We start from the raw sequence: 15,920 nt of genomic DNA on the forward strand, positions 1-15,920 counted from the left end.
CTTTCTTGTGCATTGTAGTGTTTAGCAGCATTTCTGGCTTCTACCCACAATATGCCAGTAGCAATATCCCATCCCAATTATGATAATCAAAAATGTCTCACGGGGGCCAGCAGGTGGCATACCAGTTAAGGTACTGGATTTCCTGTGGCCGAACACAGTTCTAGTCCTGGACCCAGTGGCTCAAAACTCAATCCAGGTGTGTGTGCATGCATGCCCAAAATCTGAGAGGAGAATGAAGAAGGGATTGCAGTGCTGTTATCCCCTCTGATGGGGTAAAGATTTCTCGCTTTCTGTCTCTTGTCTCTCTGACAAGGGCATATGCCCTATAAAAATCTCTAAGTTTCACAGTGCCTTTGTGGGGACAAATCACCTACTGTTGGTAATCACTGCTCTAGAGGGAAGAAATTAGTATTTTCTACTTTGAAATAATCTTAGGACTGAACTTTTTATAATAAAGCCTGGCAAGATTTGCTTTACAGAGTTTTATTTTGGGCAGGGGAAGCAGAGGAATAAGGTTACCAGCTGTATATATAAGTGAGTTAGACTTCTAGCTCAGAAGATTTTAGCAATTATGGAAATTGAATTGTCTGTCTCCCTCTTACCTTAATATCTCTTTCTTTTCTGTAAGTTTCCATAAGTATCATTTGGGACATGAAACATATTCACAGCCTCAATCACAATTCTGTTATGTATTTATTTGTAAGATTATCAGTTTAAACTTCATCCTCCCTCTTTCTGTGCCACAGTTTAAAAGATCTTTAAAGACAGTGGTCAATTCAGTTTTGCTTATTATCACTTGTATAAGTGAGGCCTTACTTAACACGCTGCCACAAACATGTAAGAAACCCAATAAAAGCAAATCAAGCCAATAAAATTTGCATTTCTATCAATGAAAATGATAAAATTATTTTTATCCGTTTCTTTAAAAAAGGCAGCACCTGGGTATGTGTGCATGCATGCCCAAGATCCCAAGAGGAGAATGGAGGAGAAGGGATTGAGGCATGGCCATCCCCCCAGGGAGTGATTTCTTGCTTCTCTCTCTCTGTCTTTCTGGCAAGAGCACACACCCTTATAGCAAAAACATCGCCAAAAAATAAAAAATAAAAATAAATTAAAAAGGCAGTAAAACCAGTATATTTGGTTACAAAATATTTTAAATAATCTAATGTAATCACATAGGTTAGTAGCAGACAATGGTATCTCTCAGAGCATTGTACATCTATAAAAATGAAGATCTCTAAAGACTGACATGGAATGTTTTCCAGGACATACTACTAGAGACGAGCAAAATACAAAAGAGTATCTGCAACACATGTGGTAGCTGCCACCAATGATGTCTACCTCTTTATTTACACTCCCTTAAAAAGTCCCCTCCCACAATGTACCAGAGATGCTCTGTGTCACCACTTATGATTGTAAGATAGACATTGTGCCTCCTGTCTTGTCACTTTCTCAGATCAGTTAGCCTGGGGGAAGGTAACATCTTAGTTGCCACATTATGAGCAGTTCTATGAGACCCACAAGATAAGGAATTTGGGCCTCTGCCCAGCAGACAGCCAAGAACAGAGGCCTTTGGCCAATAGCCACATGAGAAAACTTGGAAATGCATTATTTAGCACAATGAAATCTTTAAATGACTGCAACAATAGCTGATATTCTGGTGCATGAAGCCAACTGCAACCTCCTGTGAAACCCAGGTCAAAAACACTCACTTAAGCCTTTCGTTGACTCTCTACCCTCAGAAACCATGAGAAACGATAAAGGTTTATGTCTTCAAGTTTACAGTAATTTGTTATACAATATGAGGATACAATATTCTGCCTCTCATGTGAAAAAGGTGAGATGTAAAATTATACATGTTACTGTTCATTTGTGCTAAGAAAATGCAGAAAAGATAACCTAGAAACTAAAAATATAAACTATACTTAGGTGTGAAAATAAGGAAGGATGAGGCATGGGATAATAGGAATTAAGAGAGAATGGTACTTGAGCAAACCTTTTATATATGGATAGCTCTGATTCAAATCATAATAATGTTTTATATACTACTCCCCAAAAGTAATTAAAACCAATCAGGATGTGAGAAGCACCAAAGATGAAAAACATATAGTAATGAATGAAACTAACAGAATAACAAAAGAATATTATGAACACTGAAGAATGTGGGGGAAAAAAAAAAAACCTAAGAAACTTTGGTAAAAAATATTTTTAATTAATACAAAGTTAAAGACAAAAAGAGCAATATAAATATAAATAATATAATCTACTTAATAAATTTGCTTCTCATGGTGATATGGGTTAATAATACTGAGAGTAATAATGTGTATATTAGGACTGACAACTAATATATCATAAAAATTTAATTTTCTCACTGTTTAGAGAAAAAACTTACAAATACATAGAGGAAGAAGGCTGAAATGAATTCTGTGGTATTGCACTGGAATCAGAAATACCAGTATGGACACATGATTTTTAATATGAAGAGATATAGCTGGAGTGATTCCGTCCTGCGCGACTGTTTTCGGTAGCCATAGTCATTTACCTCCGTCTGCCTTCTCACCCACCCAAGTGCGTGCCACCACCCCATGGAAGATTCAATGGACATGGACATGAGCCCCCCGAGGCCCCAGACCTATCTTTTCAGTTGTAAACTAAAGGCCGACAAAGATTATCACTTTAAAGTGGATAATGATGAAAATGAACACCAGTTATCTTTAAGAATGGTTAGTTTAGGGGCTGGTGCAAAGGATGAATTGCACATTGTTGAAGCAGAGGCAATGAATTATGAAGGCAGTCCAATTACAGTAACACTGGCAACACTGAAAATGTCTGTACAGCCAATGGTTTCCCTGCTTAAACTTTTGGATTTTATGTCAAGATTTAATTCTTGTTATTTAAGGAAGGTGTCACTTAATGTCAACCAAAGATTTTTGATGTTCTTAATTCCAGTAGTGGCAGCTGAATCTTAGTCACTATGGTTGAATGCTCAGTTCTAGAATATAGTGGTTTCTGGTGCTTGTTTATCAGAAGTGGTGGGAAAAGGTTTACCAGTTTTGTTTGGTTTGAGTTTATCTGTAGTGCCTATTTGTACAGATATCCTCACAATGTTTTAGTAATTAGAATTTTCTTCCTTTTAGGTTTCCCTTGGGGGCTTTGAAATAACACCAATGATGATGATGATGATGATGATGATTTTGAAGATGAGGAAACAGAAGAAAAAGCTCCAGTGAAGAAATCTATACAAGATACTCCAGGCAAAAATGCTCAAAAATCAAACTAGAATGGAAGACTCAAAACCATCAACACCAAGATCAAAAGGTCAAGAATCATTCAAAATAACAGGAAAACACAACAAAAGGACCTAGTTCTGTAGAAGACATTAAAGCAAAAATGCAAGCAAGTATAGAAAAAGGTGGTTCTCTTCCCAAAGTGGAAGCCAAGTTTATCAATTATGTCAAGAATTGCTTCCGGATGACTGATCAGGAGGCTATTCAAGATCTCTGGCAGTGGAGGAAGTCTCTTTAAGAAAATAGTTTAAACAGTTTGTTAAAATTTTCTGTCTTATTTCATTTCTCTAACAGTTGATATCTAGCTGTCCTTTTTATAATGCAGAGTGAGAACTTCCCCTACCGTGTTTGATAAATGTTGTCCAGGTTCTATTGCCAAGAATGTGTTGTCCAAAATGCCTGTTTAGTTTTTAAAGATGGAACTCCACCCTTTGCTTGGTTTTAAGTATGTATGGAATGTTATGATAGGACACAGTAGTAGTGATGGTCAGACATGGAAATGGTGGGGAGACAAAAATATACATGTGAAATAAACTCAGTATTTTAATAAAGTAAAAAAATATATATAAAGAGATGTAAAGTCACATATAGTTATGGTGTATGGGGTAGGAGGGGTTAATATATAGACATATATTTCCTAGCTCCATCTGTTGAAAGGGACTAGAAGCAGTAACATCCCAGTGACAATGAATACACCTAGCATTCAGAGTTTGGTTCCTAAAAACCATTCTCCAATGGAGAAGCCTCCAAAAGAGTCACGGTTCCTTGTTGAAGTAGTTGTTTCAGGGCTAATGTAAGGAAAAATTCAAAGTAAGTCTGGAATATCCTGAGATTCCAAAAAGTATAGAGGTACTCAAAAAAAAGATGAGAGCTTATCAAAAGGACACAAAGCCAAAGCTAGACTAATTTGGACAACAAAATAACGTTAATACTGGATTATAACCTAAAGAATAAAATAAATACCTGTGAGTACAGAATGATATAAACAAAAGAGAATATAAAAAAGAATTCATTAATAAATGTAGAAGGAAATAAACAGAAAATCACTACTAGAGATATTGTACAATAATTAACTGTTGCCAACAAGATCTACAGATGACTACTGAAACTGAAGGAGAGGGGCTGAAAGAAAACAGAATATCTGCACAGTTTTTTTACATTTTTTATTTATTTTCTTTTTTGAGAGAGAGTTTTGCTATAGGGTGTGTTGTACTTGCCAGAGAGACAGAAAGCAAGAAAGTATGCCCCCAGGAAGGGCACACCGCAATCCCTTCTCCTCCATTCTCCTCTTAGGATTTTGGGCACACATGCACATGCACCTGGCATGAGATTTAAGCTGCTAGGTCCGGGACTCGAACTGTGCTTGATGATGTAGAGTCCAGCGACATAATCATTAGGCCATTTGCTGGTCTCTATCCGTGCAGTCTTAATTCTCCCAAGACATTTATTAACTACAATAAAAACTTGTACACAGTAGAGAAACCTGACTTGTTACAGTGGAGGAACCTGAAAGAAACCACCTTAACTATGTGATCAAGTTTAACATCACCAGCAGTAAGATTTATCAACATCATGGATTTCTGACATAATACATCAAAGAGAACACAACACCATTTCAGAGGGAGTCTAGCAAAACATTGCACAGTCTCATTCTAATCATGAGAAACAAAAGATAAGGCAAATTGTGGGACATTCAACAAAATAAATGATCAGTAACCTTCAAAACTAGCAGGATCATAAAGGATAAGGAACTATCACAGACTGGAGAAGACTGGGAACATAATGATGACATGCATAATAAATGCAGTGTGGGACTCTGGGTCAAATTCTAAAACAGAAAAAAGAAACAAGTTCACTATTTCTAATGTAGAAATCAGAAATGCTCAGGACCAGCAGTTGGCGTAATGGCTATGTCACTGGACTCCCATATAGTCGACCATGGTTTGAGTCCCAGACCCTGTGACTTAAAACTCACGCCGGGCACATGTGCATACATGCCCAAGATCCCGAGAGGAGAATGCAGGAGAAGGGACTACAGTGTGGCCATCCCTCCTGGGGGAGGGGGGTAATTTCTCACTTTCTGTCTCTCTGGCTCTCTTTCTTTCTGGTAAGCACATGTGCCCTATAGCAAAAACCTCTCCAAAAAAGAAAAAGAAATGCTCCAAAATCTGGAACAATTTGAGTGTCAATATGACAATTCTGTAAGTGGAAAATGTCACACTTGACTTTACATGCCAAGTTGCAGTCAAATGTTGCCAAAACAAAAATACTGGATAAAAGGACATTAACACTATGTGAGTAAGGTGCACACGAAATACAAATGAATTTCATGTTCAGAAGTGAGTCCCATACCCAAGATGTCTTATTATGTACATACAAATACTACAGAACTCAAAAAAATGCACAACACTTCTGCTCCCAAGCATTTGGATAGGGGATACTTAACCTGCAGTGGGAAAATTGATGAAATTCAGGTAAGGTCGGCAGTTTAGTTAACAGTACTTATTAATTCTGTTTTTGATAATTATACTATGGTTATTTAAGATGTAGACAATAGGAAGGCAGGGTGAAGGATAAAGGGGATCTCTGAAATATTTCTGCAATGTTTTTCTAAGTTTAAAATCAATTCAATATAAAAAGCTAAAAGTTGATTTTTAATTAAGAGACTGACTCTACACTAAAAAAATCCAAATGATTCTCAAGTTGTTGATCTCTTAACAATCAACCTAAAGCATTTTAAAGTATTAGAAATACCATGACCCTTTAATGTATGAGAGAAAAAATATATTTCATCAATACAGAAATGTACTTGTATTTTTAAAGCTCAATGAATAATTTTATATCAAAATAGATGGTTAGTGGTTTTATAGCTACATCAACTCTACTAAGCTTGAGTACCGTAAAAATATCAATTCATAAACATTTCTATGAGGAAGATGGCAATCAATATTTTTCACATTCTGTTTGTGAACTAAGAACATATTTTTGTCCAAGTCAAGTAAGTCAGTAAGCCTCAAAACAAAACACAATACCACAAAGCTCTAGTAAGTAGAATTGTAACTGGAAGATATTCTTCTCTACAGGCACAAAGATTTCAATTTAATTACTGTAAACTCCTTTCTGTATTTGATGCCTACAGTGTTCCATATAATTGCTCTCTCTCTCAATACTTACTGCTTGGTTTTCCATGCGTGCAAAGATAACATTTAGCATTTGAGTAAGAGTAGCTTTGGCTGTTGTCTGATTGATGAGATTTTTGCTTGCTAGGTAGATATTGTAACATGTTCTCACAGCTTGCAATACAGTTCCTTCGTGAATTTCTATGTGCTGCGATGTTACTGCAGTAAGTAAAGCCTTAAAAAAAGAAATAAAAGACAAAGGTAAAGCAGTTTTCTATATCCAGAGTTACAGCACAAAAATATGTAAGTATCTTCATATTAGTTAAAACTTTCAGAAACAATCACCACTTTCACTTAGCATACACAGAACTTCTACCTGCCTTGAATATATCATCGACTGTTAAAATATCTGATGTTTTCCTCATTCTGGCAGTGGTTTTGAAATAATACCAACCCCAAGACACTAGAAAACCATTTGACTAGTTTGTTTCAACCCAAGTTTTATTTTAATATGAATCCTATTTAACTTTGTTTACCAAAATGCACACCATTAAAACTCTGTCACAGCAGAGAACTGATCTGCATCCAAAGACACTAAACCTGCCGAACTAGATCAACAACTTTGGAGGATACATACTATAGCTCACTTTTAAATTTTTCTGAGATCTTTTTACATACTGGACTCAATAAATGTGCTATTACTGTTATTGTTGAAGATGTTTATAAATGTCTTAGAATAAAGCAATCACAATAATCTTAAGGTGAGTCCTCTAATAAAGCAAATGATTTTAAGTGAATTTTCACACATTAGATTACTTGTGATTTCTCAAGAGTGAAGACATGCCTCTTTTGTCTTCTTTATATTATACAATATTGTGCATTTAATTAGTATATCCTAATTAAACCATAAGTCACATGAAACTACAAATGACAGACCAAAATGACTGGACAATTTGTTTTTCAGAATAAAGACTTTATATGACATGTGAAGTAAATACTGCTACGAAACTGAAAGGCTGAGAAAGGGCTCCATTCACTCATGGAGGAATACTTGATACATGTAAGCAATTTCAAGGGACTACTGTAATTGAAAAATTTACTAACATATAAACATACCACTACTATTAGCAGAAATCAATATTTTAACAGACTGAAAACATGACTTGTTTTTCTCTAAAGGAGTTTAATCATCAGGTATATTATAGCATAAACCCCAGAACAGAGTTTTGCTTAACAAGTTCAATAGATAGACAGGAGCAAATGAACTGAAAGCTGGTAGACAAGTAGTCCACATGGTGATCCATGTACTGAGAGGGCAGGCTATGAAGGATCCAAAAAAAGAAACTAAAGGGATTATAGCTTTAAAGACCACTCTAAAGCTTGAATAATGGAGTATCTATAAAAACATTTCAGAAATGGAAAAACTCTGCAGTACTCTAAGACCTCAAGCCTGGATTGAAATCTTCAAAAGAAAAGATATGGGAATATAGTCTTTTATTAATTTTTTTGGAGAAGTTTCTGCCTTAGGGCATGTGTGCTCATCAGGGAGAGAGAGACAATGAAAGGAAAACTGAGCAATCAGTTCCCCTAGGGGGGATGGCCATGCTATCATCCTTTCTCTTCCATTCTCCTCCAGGAATCTTAGGCAGGTATACACATGCGGCCCAGTGTGAATCTCAAGTCACCAGGTCTGGTACTTCAACTGTGGTCAGCCATGTGGGAGTCCAGTGACATAATCGATACACCATCTGCTGGCCCCAGGGAATATAGTCTTCTAATGAATGCTTGGCAGTCAACTACAAAATCTCTTCACATGGGTCTAAAAAGCACCTGAACAGTTCCTATTGCAGCTGGAATGTAAATAAGCTTTCTTAATATTTTTAGGTAAAATGCTTTTCATTTTTTTTTTTTTGAGAGGTTTTTGCTATCGAGCATGCAGATTCGCCAGACAGACAGAGACAGACAGAGAGACCGGAAGCAAGAAACCACCCCCCCAGGGGGTATGGCCACGTCACAATCCCTTCTCCTCCATTCTCCTCTGGGGATCTTGGGCATGCACACACATGTGCCTAGCATGAGTTTAAGCCACTGGGTCCGGGACTTGAACAGCGGTTGACTACATAGGAGCCCAGTGACATAGCCACTATGCTAACTGCTGATCCCAAAATGCTTCTAATTTTAAGAAATATATGTTAGGGATAACAAATGAACATTATATAATTAATTACCTTTATTATCTGCAACTGAACTCCTTCATCTGTTTGAGGACCTTGGAAGCAACCACATATGGTTTCAATAATTCTATCAATTAATTTTTTGCCTGGTGTTGTACTATCTGGTGCATTGCCAGTCAAGTGCCCATAAGCAATAAGTTTCTGAAATGGGGGGGGGGAATAAAGATTAAATAATATAAGTAAATATTTATACATCATATATAGAGAATATACACCAAAATTACAGTACACAGTTGAATTTACATTGAAATTGTAATATAAAAACATCAATGTATAATTAAAGTCAAAGGCTGTATCAATATTTTATGTAGAAATGTATTAGCTATAAACATAAAATTATTTACTTACAATAATCACAAGAACAGAACAATGATCACAACAAAATCAAGACACAATACTTTAAGAAAGTCAGGCCTTGGAAATTTGCTTCTGATGCGCTATCTAAACAAAGTTTCATTGCTCCTGCTTTTGTGAAAAGAATCTTTTTTTTTTTTTTTTAACTGCTATTTGACTGGTCTTACTGGCTTCAGCATAGCAATTATTTTATTAAGTCAGCTGTCTTTTTACTGCATTTGTCAATCAGCACTTTACTCATTCAACAAAAATACACTGAATGCATGTGATGAAGCAGCAACTATGTATATAGGTACTGAATACTATACGGTCTTGGGCAAGTTACTTTTTCTTCTCTGAGTCTTAATGCCATTATCTCAGGTTTCCTATTTGTCTACTCTCTCCTGCTCTTCTTGTTTTATCACCCATTGATCATTTCAACAGCTGGTAAAATCATCTGTAAGAACTTCCTGATTAAATTTAGTCAGAGGTGTTGCTCAAGAAAAAGAGGGTAGGCACAGTCCTAACAAACATTTGTACAGTCTACCAATTCACTATTCAGCTCTAGGTGAAGCTTTTCAGAGATATATGTCCACTTGTGACTTTTAGCTTTTGTAAAACCAAAATAAAATGTGTGCCTTAGTGAAATACTCAGCAGTATTCCTATAAACAAAAATAACTATACTATGCTGTATCTATTTTTTTCTAATGTGAAAAGTATCTTAACACTTTTGAATTACCACAAATCTTTTTTGAATTAGATCAAATAACATGCAGAAAACCAAGTTTCTATATAGTAGCTGCAATAAATCATAAATTCATTTATTATTGTTACCTTTATAGCCTGGAAGGAAGACTTTAGATTTTATAATTTTGATTTGTCAAGGGAGGAAACAAGATCACAAATCAAGAAAAACTTATTTTAACCTATCTTTTTTTTTTTTTCTTTTTTGGAGAGGTTTTTTGCTATAGGGTGTGTGCGCTCGCCAGACAGAGAGAGACATAGAGACAGAAAGCGAGAAATCACCCCCCAGAGGGGATGGTCACGCCGCAATCCCTTCTCCTCCATTCTCCTCTCGGGATCTTGGGCATGAACGCAAACGCACCTGGCATGAGTTTTAAGCCACCGGGTCCGGGACACGAACCGCTGTCAACTACGTGGGAGTCCAGTGACATAGCCATTACACTAACTGCTGGTTCCCTATTTTAACCTATCTTAAGGATAAATTATATGATTTTTTTTCCTAGACAAAGAATTGTTAGTTGAATATGTTAACCCTCCAAAAATGAGAATACCTGAAAAGAGAAATACTCCTCTATTTGGAAATTGATTTTTACAAATACATGAGAAGATTCTGTGTTTGTGTGTGTGTGTGTGTGTACATAAAACAGGATGAGAGAATTTAGGAATTTTTCTGACAAAAATGAATGTCCTAGCTGAAGTCCAGCAGTGAAATATGAAGCTATCAATATTAACCTACTGTTTTATACAAAGCAGCAGGCATTTTGTAAAGTTATTTGCAAATGATGATTTATGTAAAGTCAACAAGAAGTTAAATTATCATTCTTGCATTTCATAGATAGAAATGAGACCAAATCAACAATTTCATTATTAACTTGATTTTTGTGTCTCACTAAGCTATTGATTTTTGATACTGTTAATCCAGAATCATTGTTTTGCAACTATTACTATTTTGAATATAAGCAATAATTTGGTTTGTTACCATGAAAAAGAATGTTTGAGCCTTTCATGGAAATGTCTAAGTCAAAAACTGTGAGTAATGTTTTAAAAACACATTTAAAATAGGCAGTTTTTAGATAATGTCATTTTTCACATACCTGTAAACAATCTAGAGATGTACTAACTATGCGGGGACATTTGGACTGGCATGCCAACTCAAAGGGTAAGAAGTACTTGTCTGCTTCAATAAAATTTGTCTTTGATTTCACTGGTGGAAGGGTGCTTGATCCAGCTTTTACTTCTCCATGAGGAGGACTAAATGAAAAAAAAAAAAAAAACAGTCTGATTAGAATATCATATTTAACATATTGATGATAAACTCATGTAGAAACACAGAATTTCAGAACCTTGCTAAAAACCAGTCTTCCATCTTCCCATTATCTCATGAAGAAACCAAAGACCAGAAAAGTTGAGTGACTAGCTATAAGGTCAAAAACTAGTGGCCAGAGATATTACTAACACAAGACCTTGGGTTTTGTCTAATATTCTTTTCAACGACTCAAGATGCTTCTATTACAGAAATATTTTACTGCCACTTAATAAATTTGCTATGATAATACTCTGAAAAGCAAAAAGCTTTCAAATGACTTTTAAGTTAAAATGCATTTTGTGTTCCTCAATTTTGTCCGAGGGAGGCTAGCAAAGAAACCTACTGATTTTTTTAAATGTGACTCAAAACATCTTAAGGAAACTTTAAATCATTTCTCATGGTATTTCAGAAATACTATACTTTTATATATTTATATGATATATTTTTATATTTATCAGTATGAGGGGACTTCAAAAAGTTCAAGGAGATTAAATTAAAGTGAGTTTATTTTGGTGCAAATAATTTTAAAATTCATGCATAGTTTCTTTCATGCTATATAGTTTGAACATCTTTCAAAATTTCATGTGTTGGGACTTGGCTGCACTGCATTAAATAAAAACTTAATCCCTTAATGGTGTCCCAGGGTGGACTTTTGGGCCATTAAGGTAGGGCCCATTTGGTTTCTGTGCAGTTTATAAGAAGGGAAAGACCAGAGAAGGTAGAAACACAGTCACTGCATCCTCTGCCATGCTGCAGCCTCACCAGAAGTTGGCCCCAGACCTTGGACTTCTAAATTGTGAGCAGAATAAACCTGTCTCCTTATGACTCAAACCTCTCTTCAGCTATTTCTGTTGGCAATGCAATGGTAGACTAATACGTTTCATAATACATACAGTCCATGGACTTTTTGAAGAACTTTCTCACACATTTCTTAAATACCACTTTTTAAAAATACTGATTTTACTATAAATATCATATCTAAGAAATTTGTCACACTAAAATACAGAGTATTATATTACTATTTTGGACAAGATGAATAACTTAAAAATTATTTTTAATCAAAAAAAAAAAGGAAATTCCACAAACCTCTGTTTCTCAGTTTCAGCTTTTATTTCCTCTGGGGGGGGGGGAAGAAAAGAAACATACATTAGAAAATTTGGCAACAGAAAGATCATTAAGTAATCTGACTGATTATAGATTTTATAAACTAATTTGATACTCCTACAAATAATATGGAAAGAATGCAAATTTAAAAGAAAATTAGGGACTAAAATTCTTTTTCATCTAAATATATTAACTCACACAGATACTGTAACTATAAAACTAAGGGGGCTTTAAAAAGTTCATGGATAATGTATTTAAAGTGTGAGTTTTTCTGGTGCAAAAATAAAAAATAAAATCCATGCACAGTTTTATTCATAATACATATTTTCTATGAGGTTTTTGAAGACTCTTTGTATATAAAGACTACACATTAACAATTAACAATCATGGGACCAGCAGTTAGCGTAATGGCTATGTTGCTGGACTCCCACATATTCGACCGCAGTTCGAGTCCCGGACCCGGTGGCTTAAATTCACACCAGGTACGTGTGCGTGCATGCCCAAGATCCTGAGAGGAGAATGGAGGAGAAGAGATTGTGGCGTGGCCATTCCCCCTGGGGGGTGACTTCTCTCTTTCTGCCTCTCTGTCTCTCTCTGTCTGTCTGTCTGGCGAGCACACGCGCCCTATAGAAAAAACCTCTTCAAAAAAAAAAAAAAAAAAACAAAAACAATTAAAAATCATGAGGACAGGTGAAATTATGAATAACTAATTCCCAAAGCATTTATTTCCTTTTCTCAAAGTATTTCCTCTTTTGCAAAGTAATTAATTACATTAACCAGAAACATTAACATTAAAGATAAAATATCCTGATAGTACAAGTCACGATAAATAAGGCACATGTTGGGTGGAGGGGAAAGAAAAAAATAAAAACCTTAACGTACTACTCTGGTGACAATCTCAGGAAGATTATCAAACCAGAATTAAAACTTCTTGAGTAGGATTATATGTGTTGATCTATAAAATACACATGGGCTCAATTTAATTGAAATTTTTCCCTTTCACTATTTATACCATAAAAGATGAGGTAAAATTAGATAATTTCTGTATGTAATAGAAGACCTTTAAATCTAACTGATACAGTAGGGAATCTCATTAATTTAAATATGCTTGAAATTTTGAGGAATAGCATTCAAATACAGTATGTGCCAACTGCTATTATGCTTTACATGTATACTAACTTCACATTGACTATTACACTTTACATGTACTAAGATATTTAATAAGCCTCACAAGAATTCAATAAGATATATACTATCATATCTTCATTTAAAGTTTAGGAAATGATTGAGGCAGAGAGGATGAAAAACTTGTCCAAGGTCTGCATAGCTTAGGCATGTGGCTAATAAGGCTTCACTAGGTTTCAAAATGAGGTTATCTAACTCTAGCTCTTTTTCTACTACATACATATATCTAAGAATATTGGGCAAGATGTGTTAAATTTGTGCATTATAAACAACTACTGGCCTATAAATTTAATAACTGTTAGAAACTATCTGGCTGGCCATATAGTCTAGTAAAGGAAGCTGGCTTATACAGGGCCAAAGACGGTTTGAATTCTGGCCCTAGTGGCTTGAAAAACACAGCAGGGTGTATATGCATGACCTAAGTCTAGACTGGATAAAGAAATGGATTAGAAGGAATTGCAGTGTGACCACAGCCCTCTAGAGGGTCTCTCTCTCCCTCTCTTACTCTTTGGCATGTGCACATGCCCTTCTCTGGTATTAATTATTTCTTAATGTATAAAAAATAACCCCAGCATTTACTGAGATCCTTCCACATAGCAGAGAATACATTAAGCCCCAAGTAACTGCCAAATTGCCTTGTTATTACTGCAATTTATTCAGACAATATCCCTTATCCACGGTTTCACTTTTCATGGTTTCTGTTACTAGTCAACCTTGGCCTGGAAATATAAAATGGAAAATTCCAGAAAAAAACAATTAATAAGTTTTAGTTGTGCACCATTCAGAGTAATACAAAATCTCTTACCATCTTGTTCAGGACATGAATCATCACTTTGTCTAGCATATAAATGCTGGATACACTACCCACCCATTATAACGTCACTTAGTAGCAGTCTTGGATATTAGATCCACTGCACTGTCCTGGTATCACAGTGCTTGAGTTCAAGTAATCCTTACTTCATAAATTAATTTAACTTATAAGTTAAACTTTATTATAGGTATATACAATTAGGGAGAAAAAGAGTACACAGGGTTTGGTTTGATTTCAGATACCACTGGGAATCTTGGAACATACCTCCTGTGCATAAAGGGGACCACTGCATACAATTTATTCATCACCTACTGTGTGCTAGACACTGGATGTTCAGTATTTCAGTCTAGTGCTCTGTGGACCAAAACTCTTTCCATTTTACCACTGGCAGGAGTAGACTGTGGTTAGTGTAAAATTATCTGCAGCTGTTTAAACTACTTAGTAAAGGTTCATAACGCCTGATAATTAAAGTCTTCATATCAAGAACTAAAATTGCAAGGTTCTCCAACACATGATTATAAATAGTTTAAATCACTTTAAAGTATATATATATATGGATAAGGAAGAAATGCTATTCTGACTACTCTAAATCTTCATAAAATAATTTTAAAACAATATTTTTTTATTTTTAGTTTTTTGCTATAGGACACATGTACTCACCACAGACAGAATAAGAGTGAGAGAGAGAGAGAAATCACCCCCACCCTAGGGGGGGTGACTACATCGCAATCCATTCTGCTCCATTCTCCTCTCAGGATCTGGGGCATATATGCACATGTACCCAACATAATTTTCAGGCCTCTGGGTCTGGGACTCAAACTGCAGAGTTGGCCATGTGGGATCTAGTGCCTTCATCTCCATACCACCTGCTGGCACTAAATAAGTATTTTTAAAATTTTTATGTATATATGTGTGTGTATATGTATACACACACACACAGAGAGAGAGAGATATACACACACATATGTATAGTTTTTTTGCATTGGGCAAGAGGATAAGATATTACTAAAAATTAGGGAAGGCAGAAAAAAGATAAAAGGCAGGGAAAATATAGAGAAGTGGCAATTTTTGTATGAGATGAACTCCCATTTATAAAACAATTAGGGAACAGGGCATTCTGGCTTAGTAAATTATATACTGAATATCAGAGGAAGTGACACATTTTACAGACTACTGTGTTTTAATACCAACCTATCACTAAATAACTACCCTCACTTCACTAATTATGAAGGTGATTACAAAGGTCCATTATACTCTAAAACATGACAACAGCCCACCACCTGTTTTTGTACAGCCCATGAGTTTAAGAATGGTTTCCAGAGCAGAACATTTGTAATCAATCAGCTTGATGATAAGGAACACTAACTTTTAAGAGAAAAGTTAGTCACCTCAAAATAATTTCATTCTCCTAATAAGATCAGGATTATAAAAATTATACCCAATTATTATTTTAAAAGGCATCAATAAAAATTTGCATAAATTTGTTTCCCTTTGTTATTTAAGTACCTACATAACATCCTTGATTTTTCCTCTTGGTCCAAAAAGTCCTTTACAGAAAAAGTTTGCTGACCTTTTCTCTTAAATAGTATGGTTTGGAGGATTCCAACCCGGTGGGGCTCCAGGACCCATCTGAGCCCCGTGACCTTTGATCATCGCTTCCGGTCGGTTCAGTGAGTTGGCAAGGCTGCGACTGTACGACCCCCCCCACCCCCCCCGACCTTGGAACAAGCTTGGGTCACTTAGCATGTTGGCAAGGCCGCTTGCTATTCGCTCCGGGGCTGTGATAGCCTTGGTGG

At 35.6% G+C, this 15,920-nt stretch overlaps 1 protein-coding gene across 1 annotated transcript in view; it reads right to left on the reverse strand.

Annotated features, from left to right (window-relative positions):
- Positions 1 to 15,920, reverse strand: part of ARFGEF1 (ARF guanine nucleotide exchange factor 1) — a gene marked incomplete at its 5' end in the record, with an annotated part of 157,794 nt that overhangs the window by 101,527 nt on the left and 40,347 nt on the right. The window contains 4 exon segments of the mRNA XM_014588595.1: positions 6,462 to 6,641; positions 8,635 to 8,781; positions 10,813 to 10,969; positions 12,111 to 12,141. Of these exon segments, the coding sequence (XP_014444081.1) occupies positions 6,462 to 6,641; positions 8,635 to 8,781; positions 10,813 to 10,969; positions 12,111 to 12,141 (515 nt within the window).

Source organism: Tupaia chinensis, unplaced genomic scaffold (genome assembly GCF_000334495.1).
Source record: "Tupaia chinensis unplaced genomic scaffold, TupChi_1.0 Scaffold000288_2, whole genome shotgun sequence".
Taxonomy (NCBI): Eukaryota; Metazoa; Chordata; class Mammalia; order Scandentia; family Tupaiidae; genus Tupaia; species Tupaia belangeri.